Here is a 20,842-nt window from a genome sequence, read left to right on the forward strand (position 1 = left end):
CAGGTCAGCTCTGCGAGGCGCTGGGACTAAAGGGCTGGCGGAGCGAATTCCTGGGCTAGCGCGCATGCGTCGGCAGGTAGCAACCCAGCTCTTTATGACCAGGTGAGATGTTGGTGAGCAGGTAAAAAAAGGAGGATTTGCCTAAGCGATTCCAGGGAGCGGGCCCGGCCGAGCCCTACAGCCCATGCCCGGCGGGGACCCGTCGCCAGGAGCGCCGAGCCGCGATGTCCATACTTGCCAAAATGGGGGACTGGCAGGTACGGGGGTTTGCCTTGGCTGGGGCTGAGGTGGGCGGGGGTGGAGCGGGGGAGGGGGCCGGGCGGGGGGAGGCGGAGAGCGGGAGCCGCGGCCCAGGGCGGCGGAGTCGCTGGGGAGGCGCGCGGGGCAGCGCCCGGGAGTGCTCCCGGGAGAGAGCGGGCGCAGGCGGCGGCCGCGGCGCTGGGGGCCGCGCGCGCCACCGGCCGGCCGGGCGCGGGGGAAAGTCCGGCGCACGCTCCACAGGTGGCCCCGGGGGTCACTTGTGGTTTGCGCTACAGCCGCCGGGCCCCCCCGCCCCGCCACCACCCCCCAAGTAGAAACTGGGCTGGATGACTCATCCGGGCGGGGGCAGGGCGCGGGGCGGGGGTGCGCTGCGCCGGGAGGAAGGTTCCATGCTCGCTGCGCCTCCGGTCTCGCCCTGGACCCCAGGGCTGCGCGTGAGCCGGGGCTCCCGTGCACCTGTCTCTCTTCCCGGCTCCACATTTGGGGGAAACCAACAGGCCCGGAAGACTAGAGAGGTGGCCGGCTGGACGGGTCGCGCCGGCGAGCGGGTTCTTTCGGGGAAAGCCTTAAAGAGTTTGAGCCAAGTTGAGCTTCTCACTCCGGCTTGTTCCCGAAGCTAGTATTTTTTTCATCGCTTGGGCTCCGGGTGGGGGTGACTGGCGGGGGCCAGCAAGTGGCGAGGGATGCGGCAGAAGGCCTCGATTTGGTCGAAACCAACGCCTCCCGACGTTGGCCCGACTAGGCCGCAGGCACCGCGAGGCCAAGTAGACTCCAGATACTTCGCTCCTTGAGCCCGGGGCCCGACCGACCTCCGCCAAGGGAGCCTTAGGTTCAGCGTCCTCCTCCTACCTTCCAGATATTTCCCTGCGAAACCAGGGAGGCTCTGGCCAGGCTGGTGAGGAGAGCAGCCTCTCCCCTGTCGCCGATTTCCTAATGGGAACCGCCGGGCCCTCTTTTCGCCCTAGCCAAGGGAAGGCCTCTTGGGGCGAGATTCTGAGTGCCGAAAAGCCTGCGGGCCCATTGGAATGGAAGGCCCCGGAACTTCCAAAAGAAAAGTTGAGGCCCTGCGCCTTCCGGGGCGAGTTCTTTCGCTTATTTCAGTTCTGGCCAAGAGAAGCAAAGTTCAGAGAAGTCCCATCTTCACCTCGCTCTCTGGAGTCGGGAAAAGGAAGTCAACACGATGTTTTTCTTTCTTTCCTTGTACTTATTATTTTATCAGTTGGGAGGTCTTTGAAGCCTCTCCTTCCCAATGAAACCTAAACAAGTGCAGCTTCATCTCCAGAGTTGGCGGTTTAAGGGTGCAAATCCCACTCCGAACTCAGATCTCCAGCACCCACTCTCTCCCTCTCTTGTCCTGTTCATCTCAGGGACCTTCTTCGTTCTCTTCTCTGGAGGGTGAAGCCTGGGGGCTCTTTGAAAGCTGAGGTCTGTCGGTTTTCTCCTCAACCCTGGTGAACTTGGCGCAGAAATCCTCGGGGTGAGAAAAGGCCAGGAGTGCAGGCCTGGCCGGGGGCTGGGCCTCCAGTGAGCCCCAGTGAGGTTCGGAAGCAGCAAGATTGTAGCCTGAAGGAAACAGGAGTGAACCGTGGGCCTGCCTCCCGGCGGGCTCAGTTTAACCAGCAGTGGGAAGCTGGTATCTCTGGTGGGGCAGGCGGATTTGGGGTCTGTAGGGGCCAGGTCCTCCAGGTTGGGCCTGCTGACTCCTGGGGCCCACTTGGTGGTGACTGCCACCACCACAGGCGACAATGGCAGCATCCCGTCTCCCTGGGTGTCTCTTGGCCTCTCTCAGGTGTCTGTCCCTCACACCGATAACTCACTCTTCTCCCAACGCCCTTTACACGCCCCCAGGCCAGGCCTGGACACCCCTCGACCCCTGCCGCCAGGCCCGGCGCTGCCGTCCTGGGGTCCCGGGCAGGCCGGAGCATTGACATGCAATGAAGAGGCTTGTGGTGGAAATGACGCTCACACTAGCGCGGGCTCGCTGGCTCCGGGGGCGACGGGACGCTCGCCCGGGCCTTTCTAAAGCGCTCGGCGCCGCGGAGCCCTCGGGCCCCAATCTGCACCTCAAAGGCGCCCTCGGCGGGAAAACAACAACAGTTTAGCAGCCCAGGCGGGTGCGGAGCCAGAGATCCGCGGGGCTCGGGTCAGCGAAGGGGGAAGGTGGATAAGACCGAGGCCTTTACATGCCTTCCCCAGCCCACAAGGAGAAAGAAAGCGAAACTTAAAGAGCTCCCCAAGCGCACTGGGGGCGCTGGCGACGTGATGGAGTACATTGCCCTGCTCCCAGCCCAGAGCGTGGCCTACGGATCGCTCTCCGGGGCTGGGGCGGTCGCTGGGAGAGTGTCGGTGCTCCAGGCCGCCCTCCGCTCCCGACGTCCAGCTTCTGCTGCTGGGCGGCGGCTCTGGGGGCAGCCCGCAGGGTGCGTGGCGCTAGGCTGGAAGTTGACCATTTTTGAGGGTGGAGTACCGTGCGGAGTCTTGAGCTGGGTTCAGCCAAGAGGCTGTGCTGGTTGGTGTGCAGGTGGGAATAGGGAGTGCAAGGGAGGGCCTGGTGCCTCTGGAGGGAGCCCCCACCGACGGCTCGGAACCCCCTCCTAGCTCTGGTCGCCCTCCTAACTTTAAAGTTTTGTTGTTGTCGTTGGGGGACCGTGTTGGTTGTGGCCTGCTCCCCACTCTTGGGGAGTTGGCGGCGGTCTTTTGGAGGGAGACTTGCCCTTGGGCAGCTTGGGGAGGGGGGTCTCCCTCCTCTCGCCTTCCTTCCACCTGTTAAGCAACGCTCCTATTTGCCACAGCCTCTTACCCTCCTTCCCCCGCCCCTGCAGAAAACTGGGAGGCCTGGAGTTTTGCAAGAAACAGGCCTAGACGGAATCAGAGGTCGTTACTAGAGCAACTCAGAGGCGAAACCTACTGTTGCTGGGGGTAGGGGGGTTGGGGGGGAGTGGTTTGCAGGGTTGCAGAGGGAGAAAGAAAGTTTTTTACGGAGGACAAACGAGGACGCTCACGGGGGAAATTGACCCCTCTGTATTTCTAAGGATAACATCACATCTTCTTGGGTCGTTCTTTCTTAAAAAAAAAAAAAAAAAATTTTTTTTTTGCCCTGTTTCACCATAGGAAAAAAAACAAAACAGGAAGCCCGAGTGGGGCGCGCAGATCCCTGCGTGGAGCCGGGGAGCCTAGACTGGCAGACCCGGACTAGGGGGTGGTTCCCCGGCCTCCAGGTTCCGCGCCAGCCGGGCACTGCGCCGCGAGCGCGCCCGCGTTAGTAACAGCACCAAATCATGAAGGAACTCTCCCTGCTTTAATTAAAAAGGGGAATCTTGGGAAAACTGGAGCAGATTAGCACAGCAAAGGGTTGGTTCCCAGCGATTTATTTTGATGCATGCATGACACGGCGCACTCATGTCGGTATTTCGGCTCAACTCCAGAAGCGTGTGTGAGCCTCCGTAGGAGTTTCCGTATTCCTGTCCACATCTCACCTAGGAAGCCCTTAGCCCAAATACCACGTTGAATTATCTGTCGGCTCTAGCTTCGTACAAATGCGAGGAAAAGCATTTAACCCCTGGAGCTGTCAAGCAACCTCTTCAGGGTACATTTTTTATTTTACACGCGGCAATTAAAGGATGGCAAACCCCAGACGAGCGACTGAAGCCGTTTGGCAAAAATCTCCAACCTGGGGATGGGGGGGTGGTGGGGTGGTGAAGCGCGAAGCCAATAAAACTCCCGGGGCCCTGCGGCCGGAGGTGTCGGTTGCGGCAGCGGAGGCGATCTCTGGCTGGGTAAAAAATCCTGGAGTGATGTCGCCGGCCTTGGGTTGATGGTTATACTTAATTGAGAAAAGGGATAAGCATTTCTGCTAAAATTGGACAGGGCCCGAAAGGACGGAACCGCTGGTGGAGGCAGGGATGGGGAGAGGTGCTGGGAGAGCTGGGCCCCGGGAGCGGCCGCTCGGACCGTGCGCAGGGCCGGGACGAGAAAAAGAGGAGAGAGACGACGACTCGGGCGACACGGGGCCGGGGACGCCGGCTCAGCGGCGCGCTCTGGGGCTCAGGGGAGATTCCGTGGGCTCCCGGGCGGGCGTGCGCTCTAGGAGCGAGTTCGCGGCTCGCAGAGGCCTTTATACCTGGGTCGGAGCGGCCGGCGGCAGATTGTGGTGCTGGCGAGCAATTGGACTATTGTTGATATGCTAATGAGGCGATTAGGCTGTTGGTAAAGAGCAGGAAAAGGGAAAAGTTTCTACCATTAGAGGGAGATCTCCGAGCGCACACGGGAGCTCCTTCCCTCCTCGCCTCCTCCTCCTCCTCCTCACCCTCCTCCTCTTCGCCCTCCCCCTCCTCCTGCGCTCGCCGCCCGCAGCCGGCACTTTGCGCTTACCCAGAGAGTAGCTCCACTTGGGTGCGAGGCGGAGAGGGGCCAAATCCATTCACGCCGATCCATGAAAATGCTTTGGAAACTGACGGACAACATCAAGTACGAGGACTGCGAGGTAAGCGCGGCGCGGGCGCAGTCTCTCCCGCGGCTGCAGGCTCGGAGTTCCGCTTCCCTCCTCTCCTCGCCGCCAGCTGCGAGAGGCGGGTGGGACAAACTTTGCCCAGCGCAGCGTCCGCCTCTCCGATTCGCCCGAAGAGCGCAGGGGAGAAGCTGGCGAGGAGGGCTGAGGACGTTCCCTTCTTTCATTCTCCTCCTTCGCAGCCCCTGTCCCACTCCCCCCCCACCCGGATTTTCTCCGGACCAGTTTTGAGTGCGGCTAAGTGTAGACGAGCGTGGGTTTTTGAAGTGATTGCCGGCAGCTGGGCAGGCGTCTCTGAACTCTGCTTGTCTCTCCAACGAGCTTCTGAGGGCCCAGGTCACCAGAAAGAGAAAGGGAATACCCTTTCCCTCTTTAATTCTTTGTCTCTGATCTTTAACATTCTTTCTTTTCTTTCTACCACTCCTCCACCCAATCCGCTCTAAAAAGGCCCCCTCCCTTTTGGAGAAGGGGCTCGCATCCTGCGCTCTGAGCGGGGGCGCACCTCCGCGTGAGCCGGTTCAGTTTGGGAGCACTCCTCCACCGAACGGCTCCGGGGCTTCCTCCAGTACCCTGCGTTATTTGAGAAGTTCTAGGCAGCTTCTCGCTCTGTGCTACTGGGTCGGCGCATCCCTGGGGTGGAGGCGGGAGCGTGCTGGCCGCCGCGCCCTCGGCTGCGTGGCCGTGGGAATCCCGGCGGGGCTACCCACAGCCTCCGATGCGCGGAGCCCGCCCGGCCGATAGAGCGCGCCGCCTTGGAGCCCGTTTCAAAACCCACAGTCCCGGGAGCTCGGCTTCGTGGGGGAGCCGGGGAAGCCCCGGGAACACGGGCCTGGCGGTAGCTGCCCCAGAGCCCTTCTAGCCCCCAGCTAGAAAGAGCCGATGAATCACGGCAGGGGGTGCTGGGGAGGGGGCCGCCGCCAGAGACTACCTACGTAAATAGTAGGTGGCAGTCCCGGCTTTGGCTCTCCCACCCGCCCTTCCTCTTTCTTTCTTTTTGGCATTTGGAGCTGGGAATGTGGAGCGTAGAGGTCTGTGCGGGGCGCGGCGGGGTCTTCCCTTGAAGCGAGAACCCGCGCTTGGGTGAACGTCGTGCTCCCCGTTTCCTCCTCCTCTCCTCTCCGTGGACTATTTTAATTCTTTTTCCTTTCCCAGCCCCTCCTGTTTCGCCCTTCCTTCCCCCTGTGAATGGGGCACGGAGTCACTTGCCAAGGGGTCGGTTGCTTAGCTGGGGACTCGTGGCTTGGCTGGTGCGGGGCGCAGAGACTGACTCCCTGTCAGACCAGTCGCTTTGTTTTCAGGGCCGGGGGGCCCTTTGCGGACCGGTCGGGGTGACAGCGGGCTCCTAAGCCTCCTCTGGCCGTGGCCTGGGGCTCGGGCATCCCCCTTCTCGAAGGCCGAAAGTCCCGGCGGGCGGGGTCCAAAGCGGCGCGAGGCGCCCGGGGGACCCAGGTGGGAAGCGATGAACTTGCACCCCCAGAGTGGGGACCCTGTTGGGGCGTGTCGTGTGCATATGCGTGTGAGTGAGAGCAAAGGGAAGGGAAAAAAAAAAAAAAAAAAGACGAGTAGCGAGAGGAGAGAGAGGAGGAGAAAACAGAGTGAAGGCTGTTTCAACAACTTTGCGGTGGCGAGCGCCGGAGCAGGGATTTCGGGTTTCCGAGCCGGCTCGGGGCTGTCTAATTATGCCGGGCTCTGCAGGGACATGCAGGAGGCGAGGTGCCGCTTGTTCTGACACCCCGGCGGGCAGACTGGCAGCGGCGGCCGGGGGAGAGCGAGCCGTGTCATCCGGGGGTGCGTCGGGCGGGAGTGGCCCAGCCAGTCGGACGGGTTTGCGCCGAGAGCGGGGAGCCCCTGCCAGCGGCGCCCGGGCTGGGCCGCCTCGCGTCTCTGCGCGCCCCGGGCCGCGGCCCGGTGCTCCCGCACCCCCGCCCCTCCTTCGCGAGCCCCGGCCCCGGAAAGCCGAGGGCGGGGCGGCCGGCGGCGCAGAGCGGCCGGTCCCCGGAGGCGGCGGGAAGCAAGAGAGCGGCGGCCCAGGCGAGAGCCGATCCCGGGCGGGGGCGCCGGGCCATGGAGAAGCCGCGCAGCGGCGGGCGGCCGGACCCCGCGCCCCAGGCCCGGCTGCGGAGCGGAGGAGCCCGCGGCCGGAGAGGCCCGGCCAGCCGCAGCTCGGGGCCCGAGAGCCCTTGGAACGCCCGGCCGCGGTCCCCGGGAGCGCCCGGCCGCGCCGCGCGGCCCCCGCGGCACGCCGAGGTCTGCCCCAGCCTTTTAGGTCTGATTGTCCTCGCTCGCTTCCTCTCCCCTCCCCCTCCCCCCGGCCGCCCCCTCCGCGCGCGCCGGCGCGGCCCCCTCCTCCCTCCCCTCCCCCTCCTCCCCGCCCTCCTCCCCGCTCCTCGCGGGCGCGCCCTCCCCTCTCCCCACTCCGGGCTCCTCTCTCGCGCCCACACTTTCTTTCTCACACACGCACGCAAGACACACTCTCCCCCTCTCCGCGCGCTCGCGCTCGGTCTCCCCGTCTCCCTCTTTCTCTTTCGCTTTGGCCTGCCCTGCAACCTTTTAAAATGTTGCCCCTTCCCTGTGATTCGCCAGCCGCCGCGCCGCGGCCCCCCGCGCGCTCGCCCGCTCCCTCTCTCGCCCGCTTTTTGTCTCTCGCGCTGCCTCTCCCCACCTCCGATTTGCTACACTGAGGCTCCCGTCAATGGACTGCATTGAGAGCCGGCTCCGGCGCGAGTTGCCTCTCCGCTTCACGCTCGATTTCCAGGCATTCTTCCCTTATTAAGTATTCGTGTAATATTAATAGTCATGAATATCTGCTATTAGGAGGCTCCAGGAACGCTGCCCAGCGCGGTTATTAGAAGCTCAAGCGAAGCCGCGGCTCAGGAAAGAGGGGGAGACACGGATTAAGGAACACGCGCGCACACACACACAGACACAGACACACACACTTTTTTTTTTCGCTTTTTTTGCCTTTTCGGGTTTTTTTTTTTTTTTCCAAAATTTTAAGGAACTTTGAATCCTACCCGATCGCGGCAGGATAGAGACCGTGGGTTCGACCAGCTGAAGGCGCCGCTCGAATCAGTGGTTCAAGTTCGGATGGACCAGAGCGGGGCTCCGGCGCCCGGGGGAGCGGCGGCGCGGTGACCGGAGTCCTGGGTGGCGCGGGGCGCCTTTTGTGTGGGGCGCGCTCGGGCGGCGGGGCAGCCGGGCTCTCCGCGCTTGCTTGTTTTCCACCCTGACTCGTTACCCCAGACTCTTCGCAGATGTTAGTTCACAGTTTTTCAGCTATGGTGAGTCCCATCCCCACCCCCACCCCTGCCTCCTTAGGAATCCTAGTCTGGAAACCTGGGGCTGCGGAGCGGCCCGAGACCTCGGGGTCCTTGCCCGGTTTTCCTTCAGGGCGCCCGTCTTTCCTCGTTTGCGTTTCCCGCCCCCCCTTCCAGGTCCTCTCCGGCTCTTCCATCCTTCAGTCGAACGCGGTCCCCCCCGCCCCCGCTCGCGATCTCTCCCGGCTCGCACACCCACCTCGCCGCTACTTCCCCAGCGTGTTTTCTCTCCGCGTTCATCTGTATTTCCTCGCCTCTTCACTTGTTCCCGGGACGTGCTCAACATCTGATGCTTAATCCGGATGCAGGAAAAACGCTGCCCGGCGTGCCCCTTCTTCCCCCCGGGGCCCGGGGCTGAACCTCCGAGGGTTCGCATTCCCTGGAATCAACTCCGTTCGCTTGTTTTGCAAACGAATTGCAATAGAGGAACGGAAGTCAGGCGTTTCTTCTGCCCTTTGGGGCTGGGGTGGAAGGGGCGGGGGCCTCCGCCCCAGGGCGCACCTCTCTTTTAAACCCAATATAAGGCTGAATCTTTGCATTTTAAACCTTTACTTGACGTCCCCCTCTTCCCCGTCGCTCTCATAAATCGACTCTGTCCAGAAAAAGGCTCCTAAGTGAGGAAGCGGAAAAGACAGCCCCCCATCCCGCAGTTAAAAACCTTCTTTGAGCTGGTAATTTAAACGTGGGCTTTCCTTACAGCCCCTCTACGAAATATGTTTCTATTTAAATAGTCATGAAATGGTAATAGTCTTTGAATGGGCATGATTTTTATCCCCCTCCAAATAAATGGAACAGGGTAAACAATAACGCCGTGGCAGGCAGGTTCAAACCCAGGGACAGAGAAACGGCTGCTTCTGGCTGTTTAATATTTACTAGGAATTTTAATTTTGCTTAAGGGAGGTTTCCCTCTGCAGCTGAGCGGGCTGTAGTCCGGTTTCTGCCTTTTCCCCCCTTTGCAAGAAACGCCTAAGGAGAGCCTCTTATGCCCCTTCGATTGGCACCGGCGAAATTTCCCTGTGACTGGGGAAGGAAGGGCCCGTTTCGCTTTTGGAGAATTTTCTGCCAAAGCCGCGCGGAGGGCTGGTTCCTCGCGGCGGTCTGCGGGCCGGGCCGGGCGGTTTCGCACGCAGCCTGGCGGAGTGGCCCGACGCCTGATGCCGTCTTCTCTCCCCTTGGCCTCGCTTTCTTCCAGGACCGTCACGACGGCGCCAGCAACGGGACGGCACGGTTGCCCCAGCTGGGCACTGTAGGTCAATCTCCCTACACGAGCGCCCCGCCGCTGTCCCATACCCCCAATGCCGACTTCCAGCCCCCCTACTTCCCCCCGCCCTACCAGCCTATCTACCCCCAGTCGCAAGATCCTTACTCCCACGTCAACGACCCCTACAGCCTGAACCCCCTGCACGCCCAGCCGCAGCCGCAGCACCCGGGCTGGCCCGGTCAGAGGCAGAGCCAGGAGTCTGGGCTCCTGCACACGCACCGGGGGCTGCCCCACCAGCTGTCGGGCCTGGATCCTCGCAGGGACTACCGGCGGCACGAGGACCTCCTGCACGGCCCCCACGGGCTTGGCTCCGGACTCGGAGACCTCCCGCTCCACTCCTTACCTCACGCCATCGAGGACGTGCCGGTAAGAGGCCGCGCGCGCGCGGGCGGCGCGAGAGCAAACGCGGTCCCCGCTCACCCACGCCCGGGAAAGGGTCCCCCTTGGAACGTCCAGCCCCGGGGACTGGGCTTTCCTCCTCCCCGCTGTTTATGTTCTCCAAATCTCCTTTTGTTTTATCGGGTGGACCCTTTGAGGACCCACCTAGACAACCGCACGCCAAAGACTCAAAAGTAGTTGAGAGTTGGGCCGGGAGAACAATGGTTCGCAGAGCTCCTTCAAACAATGCCTGCGTTACCATTTATAAATCAGACGAGTGTCACCGTGGACGCTACCTTCCCCTTTCGGCGACAGTAAACTGTTTCGATTATGAGAGGACCTGATTCCACCGCTATGTCTGACGTGGGGGTTTCTCCCAGTCCTGAAAGACGTGTTAGAGTGGCTCAAAAGAGCTCATTTAAATGCCCTAGCGATTTAAAAGAAAGTGTAAAAGACACACGAAGAAAATTATTTTGACCGGATTTTATGAGTGCTAGGGGGTCTCTGTAAGTTACGTGTATACCCTACCCTGATTAAAGAATACTAAGTGGCAAATCCGAACAGGAGGACATTAAATGCAGCCTTTTTTCTCTTCCTAGGGGTGCTAAGTGCTGACCTCATAAATCATTAGCTGGGTTCCCAACGCCCATCAGGACCTGCTACACCCCCATATTACTTTAATGTTTTGAGACTATTGGGCAATGCAGTCTTTGAGTTCTAATTCAGTTATCAATAAATGCAGTTTTCGATGATTTCTAAATAAGCATGGTATTAGCACATTTACTCTTTGGCAATGCAAACCAGGCTATTGATAATTTGAAAATACTTTCTGAAATTAAATTTAAACCAGCATCTCTGCTTCAATTCTACATATTTATGGTTTCCTCACAACCTTCCTGAAATGGAATTAGAACAAGCCAATAATTTTATTAAAGCTGTAAAGGCTCTGTTAATGCTGCTTTTCTTTGGAGAGGAAATGTATCTGGATGTGATTTTTGCTAAAATGCTTTTTCAAATTACTGCATCAAATATTGCAGCAATATGTCCGTTGACAGTTTAATGATTACTGCATTAGATTGCAAAGAAAATGGTCAGATGAACTTACCTGCTTGCTTGGTGAATTTAAAACATTATTTAAGTTACATAGGGAAATAGAAAATTTATTACATCTCTCATTTGGCCTAGTTAATCACTGAAATTTGTTGGTTATGTTTAGCAGCCTAGCATGGAAAGCAGGAAAGCAGGCATTTGATCCAGTGTGGGGTTTAGTAAGCCTTGTGTGCATGCATATGTCTGTGTTTTCATACATGTTTTTAGAAACATATTACATAGTGCATTTCTTGGAAAGTAAAATGAGAGGAGGAATAGCTGGGAGAAGGGCCATTAAAAAACAAACTTGGAAGTTGTGACCATTTGAGTTCTCCTTCCCGAAGAGTCTCTGAGTCCTGATCCTAGTCTGCTCCTTGGAAATATTTGAATTGCAAAATAACGTTGCAAGCTTTTTAAACTTACTGTGAATTAGAATTGCTCTACTTTGCAAAAAATTCCAAAGTGGCTGGTGTGAATTCTTAACACCTGTATAGTCACTCTTTGTGGTGAAATTGGCCTATAGGAGAAATTAACCAAAAGATCAAATAAAAACAAGGAAACCCAGTTGCTGCTCTTCCCCTTCCCTCCCCCAACCTTTTAAGAAAAAATTCTTTCAAAGGAATTTGGGTCAGGAAAAGGGTTGTTTTCAATTTTCCCATTGCTGCAACAGTTAACCTTTAATGAGAACGAGCGCCAAATATTTAAGAAAATCAAATCGATGGTGAAAATTATTTAATCATTAATATCTCAGTGGGGTTTTTAAACTTAACAGTCTTCCCTGTATGGACAAGGTCTAGAAATAACACAAATAAAAGTATTATGCCACACTACATTTACTTTATGGGTTTAGGGTGCATGCATAAAGGGATCATATTTCCCCATATAGTTAAAACACAAGAACTGCAGCAGTAGTCATTTCTGAACATTTCTCAATTTAATTATACTTAAATCCAGAAGCACTTTAGGCAAGTTACAAATGAGAGCATTGAGTATAATAAAACCTGTAATAAAGCAACTTAGTACCATCCACCCGGAATCATTGTGATCAGGCACAATTAACAGGAGCATAAATCCAAGACAGAATGGAAAATGTTCGAATCAGTATTATTGTTGGACAAAGACTAGAGAAGGAAGTAATAGTTTTTTTAAATGGTAATGCCTCCGTTTGGTAACGATTGCGAAATCTTCTATCTCAGCAGCCCTGGTGCTAATTTGTAAACACAGCCAGACATTATATTGCCTGTCAGTTTCTGCATTAGAAAACATGATTTCATTTTACTTTCTAATCACGTTTTGATTGTAGCACACACGTATACCCATCCATCTGTAAAAAAAAAAAAAGCAGCCCACACTAACAAATCTGCTGCTGGACACAGCAGGGAAACCTCAAAGGCTCCCGCCCTTCTTTTTATCATTTTCATATCCAATTTGATATTTGATATTCAATTTAGACAGTCGTCCTTAAAATTATTTTTGTTGTTGTTTCTCCGTAAGTGAAGGTGCATATACACGTTTGCTCTTTATCACATCACCTAAAACGTTTCCAGTACTCCCAGGCCACTCCCGCCTCTGTCATTTCTATTGTGTTTCTCTGGCTTTTGCTGCCTGAACAGTGGAATCACTGAAGTCCGAAGCCGCTGAGGCGCCAAACTAAAGCTAGGTGTATTTTGAAAGGTTGAGCAGGCTGTGAGAAAGATTAGGTGTTCCCAAACTCGATTTAATTTCCAAAGAAAGTTTTGTTTCCCACTCCCACCTCCTTCAAATGCAGATTATTTGCTGGGGGTCGAGAAATTGGCCGTTGGTGTACAGTGAAACCTCTTGAGCTGCAAAGCCCCAAATTCCAATAAGCCAAGATGAGATGTTTATATATAAATGTCACCAGATGGGAGGGGGGATTTCGAGTCTACACCTTCCCCTCCCTCTATCTTGCACGAAATATTCATTTCCTTTTGTTTTGATTATACACTTACATCCATGTGTATCCTTTTGTTGCAGCATGTAGAAGACCCGGGTATTAACATCCCAGATCAAACTGTAATTAAGAAAGGTAAGCCATTTCCTTCTGCATTCCAAGCATGTCCTTACAGGCATAGTGCTATTTAAAAGAACTTGCAGAGGTGTATTTATTTTTTTCAAGTAGGATTTCCTAAAGGCTCAGAATTAGCGAATAGATAGGCATAGAACAGCAGTGTTCAAATGATTTAGTAATGGCAACAGGCTAGCTTTTTTCTGGTTCATGACTTGACCATTTAATTTAGTTTAATGATATCTGGACAAACACATGAAATGTGTATTAGTTGAGAAGATTTGGAAGTGGCATTTCAATTTTGAAACAGTTTTAACAGTTTAGTTAATCCACTGCGTGAGTGGCCATGAGTGTTATAGGAAGTGTATAATGCCAGAAACAGTGCAAGTAATTCAGTATTAATATGGGGGCAGATAATAAAGACAGCACTCCTTAGCAGATGGGGGAAAAAAAAACTTTCAAGCTCTTATACTGACTTTCCCATTAGGTGTTGAAGGGTTTTTTAAACTTTGTGAATTAGGTTAGCAAAAATTTGGCTTTTGGTTAAAATGAGCCTCTTGAAGATGTCAGGTTTATAAGCATAATTGTTCGAGCAGAAATTGTTTTTTAAAAGTGTCAAGTGATTTGGATGGATTTGTAATTTATGTTGCATTTAGTGAGTAAAATAAAGTTTACTGGATTAAATGCTATTCACAGCAGCTTTTTTTTCCCCTTGGTTATAGTGGCAACGTTACATTTCAGGATTCTAGGCACCACCAGAGGATGATGCTATATAAAACTGTTCTCATTTCTAACCCCAATCAGTATGTTGTTAGCGAGTTTAAAGTTTCATTTTTGCATCTGTGAAGTCTTTGTCACGTCAAATTAGATGTGCAAGGGATAAATCTTAAGAGATGCTCTTTCCAAGTCGACATGATAATTGGCTCTTTTATTAGTAATCTCTCAAGAGTTCGTTTAACTCCTATTGTCTCTATTAGCCTCCCCAGAGCTATTAATGTCACAAGTGATCTATCCAAAACCTAGAGTCCCCCCCTCCCTATACGTCTAAAATATCCCCATTAAAGAGAGAGTACTGAGATAAGCATGTATTATGTAGTATGTCTCCATGTGGAATTTTAATACAAACGCATACTGTATTTAAATGGTTGTGAATGCATGTGAATTATATTGGTGTTAGAAATGTAACATGTTGGTCCATTTCCTGCTGGCCTTGCATTTTTTTCCCCCCAAGTATGGGGGAATCCAACAATGAAGAGATTGTGATTTTAACTAATAAGAATATATCCTCCCCCTCCCCCCTTTCCGAAAGAAGGCGCTTAAGCGTAGGGACTGTTAACTCTTTGCTCGTCGAAAGAACACATAGCTAGTATTCCATGGTAGGCCTCTTTATCCTCTTTCTCAATTCAAAACTGGGCTTGGCATGGACTTCCAAAACCCCTTTTCACAGATAAATGTAAGGGGGAGGGGGAGAGGGAAAGGACCATTTATCAAAAGGCTGGGGCGTGTGCGCTGTGTGACAACTTGAATCCCCCGCTTCTCGGCTTGGGTGCCACGACTGAGATGCTCATTTTTACAGGCTGCTTTAGCCGTGGAGGCTCTTGGCTGATTTTAATTATGGGTCTTTGGGCAGTTTCTCCCCACCCCCCCGAGTCCACACGGGGCTTTTTTCTCGGCTCCGGGGCGCAGTGTGCCGCGATGCTGAGAGCGCCTCTAGGCAGCACCGCAGCGGGTCCAGGGCGAGGGGGTCCCGGCGGGGCGGGGTCGCCGGGGGGCTCAGGCTCCCACTCCCGACGGCGTGGAGCCGGAGGCACTAGGGCAGGTGGGGAAGGAGCCGTGGGGTTTTCGGGGCTGGAGGAGACGCGGGTGAGGCGGGTGGTGGCGAGGGGCGAGGGGCCCGGGCCCCGCAGGGCCCGGCGCCCACACGCGGCCTCCCCACGTGTCTCCGCAGGCCCCGTGTCCCTGTCCAAGTCCAACAGCAACGCCGTGTCCGCCATCCCCATCAACAAGGACAACCTCTTCGGCGGCGTCGTGAACCCCAACGAAGTCTTCTGTTCAGTTCCGGGTCGCCTCTCGCTGCTCAGCTCCACCTCGAAGTACAAGGTCACGGTGGCGGAAGTACAGCGGCGCCTCTCGCCGCCCGAGTGTCTCAACGCTTCGCTGCTGGGCGGAGTGCTGAGGAGGTGAGGCCCGGCGCGGCCCCGCCCCGCCCCGCGGCCGCGCAGAGAGGGGCGGGGAGAAGCACTGCGCCTGCGCGGGCCGGTGACGCAGACGGGCCTCGCGCCAGGGCCCGCCCTCCGCGGGAGAAGAAAGGGGCGGGGAGAAAGAGCGTAGAACCGAGTGGGTGGGAGCTGGGGGTGGGGTGGGCGGGGCGAGGTGGCGCGCGCCTGCGCACTCCGCCGCCTCCCCGCGCGCCCGCGCGCGCCCCGTCGTTCCAGGGGCGCGCGGCCGGCACGGCGCGCTCACGGGGCGCTCGGCCGCCCCCCGCCCCTCCCCGCGCGCACGCGCAGCTCGCTCCGCGGCGGACTCAGTCCCGGCCGCGGCAGCCGCGGGGCGCCGTGCACCCGCTTGTTCCCTCCTCGCGCCCGCGTCGCAGGCCTAAGAAAACTTCAGCTCGGGCGGCTCACTTTTCCTTGCCTCCATGCAGGGTCTCTGATCGCAGAGGGCTTGAGGCCCTTGATTAGGGTTTTAAGCAGAAGACGATGGTTTGTTTTAGAGTCAGCGCGCCACGCCCCCGCGTCCCCGTCACCCCAGGCCCCACGGGCCCGAGGGGCTTGCGCTAATAATTCCGATGCGCAGCATACGCCCGTGCCAGCCAGCGTGCAAGGCACGGTTACGTGCAAGGCATGGTGCGTTTTGCGCGGTCGCTACCTATGTTTGCATGTTGCCTTACGTGGTCAGGAATTTTCATCTCAACGCGCGCGAGATTGGAATGATTCGTTTCCTAGATAAGATTTTATGAGGGTCAGCGAGGTGAAGCACCTTCCCTCAGGGCAGTTTGTCCCTCCTGTGGGCTTTTTACTTCTCGGGGTCCCACCCAGGGTTGTGTGTGGTGGGTCTTGCGTTGAGCTGTCCCAGATATTTTCTGCTTCTTACTAGTTTTTAATAAAGTGGGCCCAAAACTTCATTCTTTGACATGTATTCATATAGCTGTTTATAGACCCGGAGTTCTGCTGTGATGGGTATATCCTATACAAAGGCTTACAGAACCATTTTTGGGCAGATTTTAGCATCAGCTGTTCTACTCTTTTCTTCCTCCTTCACAGTCATTTGCCGTCCCTTTGTAATCTTTCACTGACACATCTAAATCCACTGCTGCCTCTTCCTACCCCTTCCCCCATCCCCAGTATTGGAGACTGTTTACCTAGGGGAGTATAATCTAATCCACACAATTAAAGAGCACTTGAGTAGGGAATAAAATCTGAAATTAATTAATTTGCTGTTTTATTTAAACAATTTATCTTAACCACTTTCTGATTATGGGAGTCTATTTAGACATCTATTTAGAACCACCTCCAGTGACATTTGTAAAGGCTGATACCAACTTTTGACATTTCCAGTTAGGCTGGTGACATGGCATGTAAACAGTTGGTGAAATGAATTTCCCACTGGGACTGAAGCTGAGCAAGAAACCTGAGAGTGATGATAACTTTGGTTACTCTGAACAGGCTCACAGCAGATCTTGCAAAGACAATTTAAAGACCCCATTGGGATTTGTGTGATTGTAACAACAGGGAAAATATACAATAATCAGTTGAACTCAAAAATACTTCACACCCTGGAGATGAGAACTGTGTTTATTTGTTTGTGGTTCTTCGAGAGTTGGGAAATCAAAACCTTCTAACCTGCCACCATAGTTGCAGTAATAAGTGAACACAGAGGGTGCTTTACAGTCTAGAAAGCATGCATCTCCTATGATCTTTCCTTCCCAGGTTTCCTTATATATCTTGGGGCCAGGATTCTTAATTTTTAAAAGCACATTTTAGGAAGTTGTCAAAATGAGTACAGTGGGATGCAGAGCGACTGAATGTTTTCTAAATCCATTTCTCACATATATTTGTGAAACAGGGCGAAGTCTAAAAATGGAGGAAGATCTTTAAGAGAAAAACTGGACAAAATAGGATTAAATCTGCCAGCAGGGAGGCGTAAAGCTGCCAATGTCACCCTGCTCACATCACTAGTAGAGGGTAAGCGAGTTCCCTTGCTAACAAGAAGGGAAGTTTCTCCTGGGAAAGTGGATGCTATTCAGTGGCCAGATGTTTGGTTATATTTTGTGTCAACTGTGCAATTTCATTTTTTTCCAGAGAACATAGCTGGAAGTGAACGGAATCTTGCATGTGAAAAAACTATTTGCATTTAGTCCTGTCCTCCTTTCCTCTTTCCCTCTGCTACCAAATTACACCCCCCCCCCCAACCCAGTTTTGACCTAAACAATGTGAAAATTTAGGAACTGCATACTCTTCAAGTTCCTGTCTCCTTTATGGAGCTCAGCAGTAAATCACTTAAGCTACTCTGACATCTGCCTTTGAGAAATGCGTGACCATTACTTCCTGAATTAATTTGGGAATCTTTGACCTGCATCCTGATTTAAGACCATCCTGAAAGCTCAGGGTTATATGCCCTTTCAGCTTTTTGTTTTCCAAACATATGCTCCCTTATCTCTCATTTAATTGTGCTTCTCTACTGGAGAGGAAGAAAAATGAACAGTTTTAGACTTTGAGTTATTTGGATAGGAAAAGAAAAAAGAAATAAGCATTGCAAAAACTTTCTCATGCCAGTTTTTGAAGCACACACAGACACACACAGGCTTCTAAACCCCTCAAAACAAAAGCTCATCCTGTCCTCACTCCCTTTCAATATACACCATAGTCCAGTTATGGTAGTCACATTCTTACCCCCTCCAGATCCTTGTTGTCTGATACTAAATTGGCTAAAGTTTGGGTGTGTTGGAATGAATGTATAGTTCTCTTGCATTTTCCCTTGTGTTCTGTTGGAAATGTCTCATGCCAATAGGAAAAAAAGGAGCTTAAGTTATGGTGCAGATTTCAAAACCACCATTTATATTTAAAGATGGCGCTTTATCTTACTTATATCTTCTATTGGAGGAGATATTGTATAACTGAATTCAGGTTCTTGCATTGTAAATAATTTTTAAAATATTTAAAAACACAAATTTGAGGAGAAATCCTGTGAACCATTTGTTAATGGTGTCAAAAATGATAACGCATGTAACTGTTAAGGAATAGGCAATTGTTCAGTTCCAGAAACTTATTACAGTAGCACTGTATTAAAAATAATACCGGTGTCCTGGGAACCCACCATTCAGACCCCGAAAGCATTATATGAAAAGAAAATAGTAGTAGCGACTTTGGGTGTAGTGTGAGAGTGTGCATGGGTCTGGGGGTTGAGTTCCATCGCAGGGAGGCAGTTTCTGGAGAACTGTTATTGTTTGTGATCCGCTCCATTTTATGGAAACAAGCTCCGCGGAGAGGGCTTTGATGCTCTAATTGGCGCATGCGTTCTTCCGGAGCTGGAGCTAATGGCAGGAAGCCCTGCAGTAAAAACCAACTGGTTCAGGAAATTAAAACCAAAGATTCGAAAATCAACAACACAGACAGACTCAGTGGAGTGACCCTCAAATCCTCTTGGTTAATCGGTTTGGATGAACAGATAATTATATGCGATAAAGTTAAAATGTAAACCCTGAGTCGTTCCCTTGCAGAAAAGCTCAAGGAGTAATTATGAATATCATTTTATGAACGCGTTGATAGGTGTGAGGCTGGAACACAAGAAACGTTTTAAAAGAGAAGGTGGGAGAATGTCATCAGGGTGGGGGATGATCAGGGGAGGTGATGGAATTACATTTTCAAATCATCTTAGCCTTCTAGGGTAAGTGGCCATTTTCTCTGAGAAATGCATCTGCTAGACCCTACAGATGAAGGAAAGAAAATGCCTGAAGTGGGGAAACAAGTTGTTTGTGTTTCCTGCAACAGCTGGGTTAAGAAAATAAGGGAGCTGGAAGTCTTGATCCCAGCTTTTTTCATTCTCTTGCCCTCTCCTTCCTCCTCTTGCCAGGAGAAGCTGTCCACCTAGCCAGGGACTTTGGGTACGTGTGCGAAACCGAATTTCCTGCCAAAGCAGTAGCTGAATTTCTCAACCGACAACATTCCGATCCCAATGAGCAAGTGACAAGAAAAAACATGCTCCTGGCTACAAAGTAAGACATTTACCTCTCCGGGGTCTCTGTGTCTCACTGTCAAAGAGAAACATCAAAATCGTCTTTGCTCTCACTTTTGGCCTCTTTTCCTTTTGTGTTAATCAGTTTTGTTGTTGTAATCGCTGAAATTACAACACAATCTTATAAACCATGATGGCGCTTAAAGAGGAAATACAAGGAAGATTATGAGTGTGTGTTTTCCTCTTTCCCCTCCCTTCTGCCCTACCTTCTCATTAAAAAAAAAAAAAAAATTAGCATGTATGGAAATGGGGTATAGTGGGGATGTGAGGGAAGCTGAGTGTGGCTTTGTGACTATGTTATTTTAGGAAAATCAGAACCAGGTTCTTAAAGGAGTGGACAGACTTGCCTGTGTCAGTTTTTGTCTCTTATCAATAGGTTCTCCAAGGGCAAGGATTAAGCTAGTGGCTTGCAAAATGTTCAGGTCAGAAGCTGGCCTAGTTTCCACCCTAATCCCTTCTCCCGTTTCTTGCCTTGCTTTCTCGACCTCCTCAAAAGTGCTGCACACATACCCCCCACCACAAGTTCTAGCCTACAGGCGAGATGTCAAATCGGTTTCAGAATGGCCCAAGTTATATTCCCGTCGGTGCCTGGGCTGAATAGGCTTCTCCAGGTGGTGTGTGAAAAGAAAATGACTGTTTTGATATGTTTTCTGGAAATTAAAAGGCTTGTTTGGAAGCCCGTAATTATCAAAGTCCATGTCCCAGGAGGGCTCAGATCCAGAGGGCAGAGGCTGAGGCCTCTGGTGGGGCACTTTCTGGCCTGGGGAGACATCAACTGGCCTTGGGGGAGGCAGCCTGCCAGTATTCCCTATTCTGCCTCCCCCCTGCGAAGCCCCCTACCCAAAGCCCCCACCCAAAGGCTGCTGCTGCCTCAGGAAGGCCCCAGTCAGTCCTGGCTTCCCAGATTCAGAGACTGAGCTACCCCTGTAGGCCTCATCACCTGTATTTCAACTTTTCCCTCTTTTAGCTTCCTAAGCACACCCACACTCACAATTTTACCTAGACATTTTTTTGGGGGGAGGGTGGAAGGGATGCATGAGAAAGGAGGTGGCAAGGAAGATTGAAACTTCTGTTTCTGCTTCCCCAAACCACTGAATTATCCCCACACTTGGGTATTGAAGCGCCTTTTATTTTTTATGAGTAAAGCAATCCCGAGAAAAGTTTTTCCTTCTTTCCACACCCACCCTGATTTGAAGGTGAATGAGTAGAGAGTTCATGCCCCCAGACCTCGGACTGCTGAGGTCATGCTGGAAGGTCAGGGAAGAGGGGCTCTATAGTATTTTGAGCAGGACAGCTCATGGGTGCAGGCTATTGGCTGTGGAAGAGATGCTTGTGTTTCTGACTCCCTGCCTTTCCTACTCACCTTCCTTTCTCTCCCAATGGGTGATGTGTTTTCCTATGTCAGGGATGCCTGGTGTGAGGGAGAAATGGGGGTTAGAAATTTGGTTCAGGACTTCCCTGGTAGTCCAGTGATTAAGACTCTGTGCTTCCACTGCAGGGGGCACCAGGTTCGATCCCTGGTGCGGGAACTAAGAGTCCACATGCCACAGGGCACAGCACAGACAGAAAAAAAAAAAAAGAAAAGTTTGGTGCAGCGAGATGTGAGAGGCACACAGGTGGAAAGAGAGAGGGGGACGTCAGTGGAAGTGTGTAAGGAGCAGGAGACGTGTGGATGGAGCCTGAGAGGTGGCTGGGTCTCCCCAGCTGTGCCCTGCACCCCTAGTCTGTCTCTGGGGCCCTGAGTCAGGTCAGCTGTCCTGCAGACAGAC

At 53.2% G+C, this 20,842-nt stretch overlaps 1 protein-coding gene and 1 pseudogene across 6 annotated transcripts in view; both read left to right on the top strand.

Annotated features, from left to right (window-relative positions):
* Window positions 1-118: 118 nt before the first annotated feature.
* The window catches only part of TFAP2A (transcription factor AP-2 alpha), a 22,484-nt gene continuing 1,760 nt past the window's right edge, over window positions 119-20,842 (top strand). The window contains exons 1-7 of one of the 6 annotated variants that reach the window (XM_055406172.2): window positions 119-257; window positions 9,278-9,335; window positions 9,475-9,712; window positions 12,809-12,860; window positions 14,788-15,019; window positions 16,905-17,023; window positions 18,912-19,053. In XM_055406172.2, coding sequence (XP_055262147.1) covers window positions 185-257; window positions 9,278-9,335; window positions 9,475-9,712; window positions 12,809-12,860; window positions 14,788-15,019; window positions 16,905-17,023; window positions 18,912-19,053 — 914 coding nt within the window. In that variant the 5' untranslated portion in view covers window positions 119-184. The other 5 variants (XM_055406170.2, XM_055406169.2, XM_055406171.2 and 2 more) reach the window with 5 other exon arrangements.
* Window positions 4,757-7,484, top strand: LOC148774220 (uncharacterized; annotated as a pseudogene).

Source organism: Moschus berezovskii, chromosome 23 (genome assembly GCF_049115385.1).
Source record: "Moschus berezovskii isolate FMDL1 chromosome 23, NW_MosBer_1.0, whole genome shotgun sequence".
In the NCBI taxonomy this organism is placed as follows: domain Eukaryota; kingdom Metazoa; phylum Chordata; class Mammalia; order Artiodactyla; family Moschidae; genus Moschus; species Moschus berezovskii.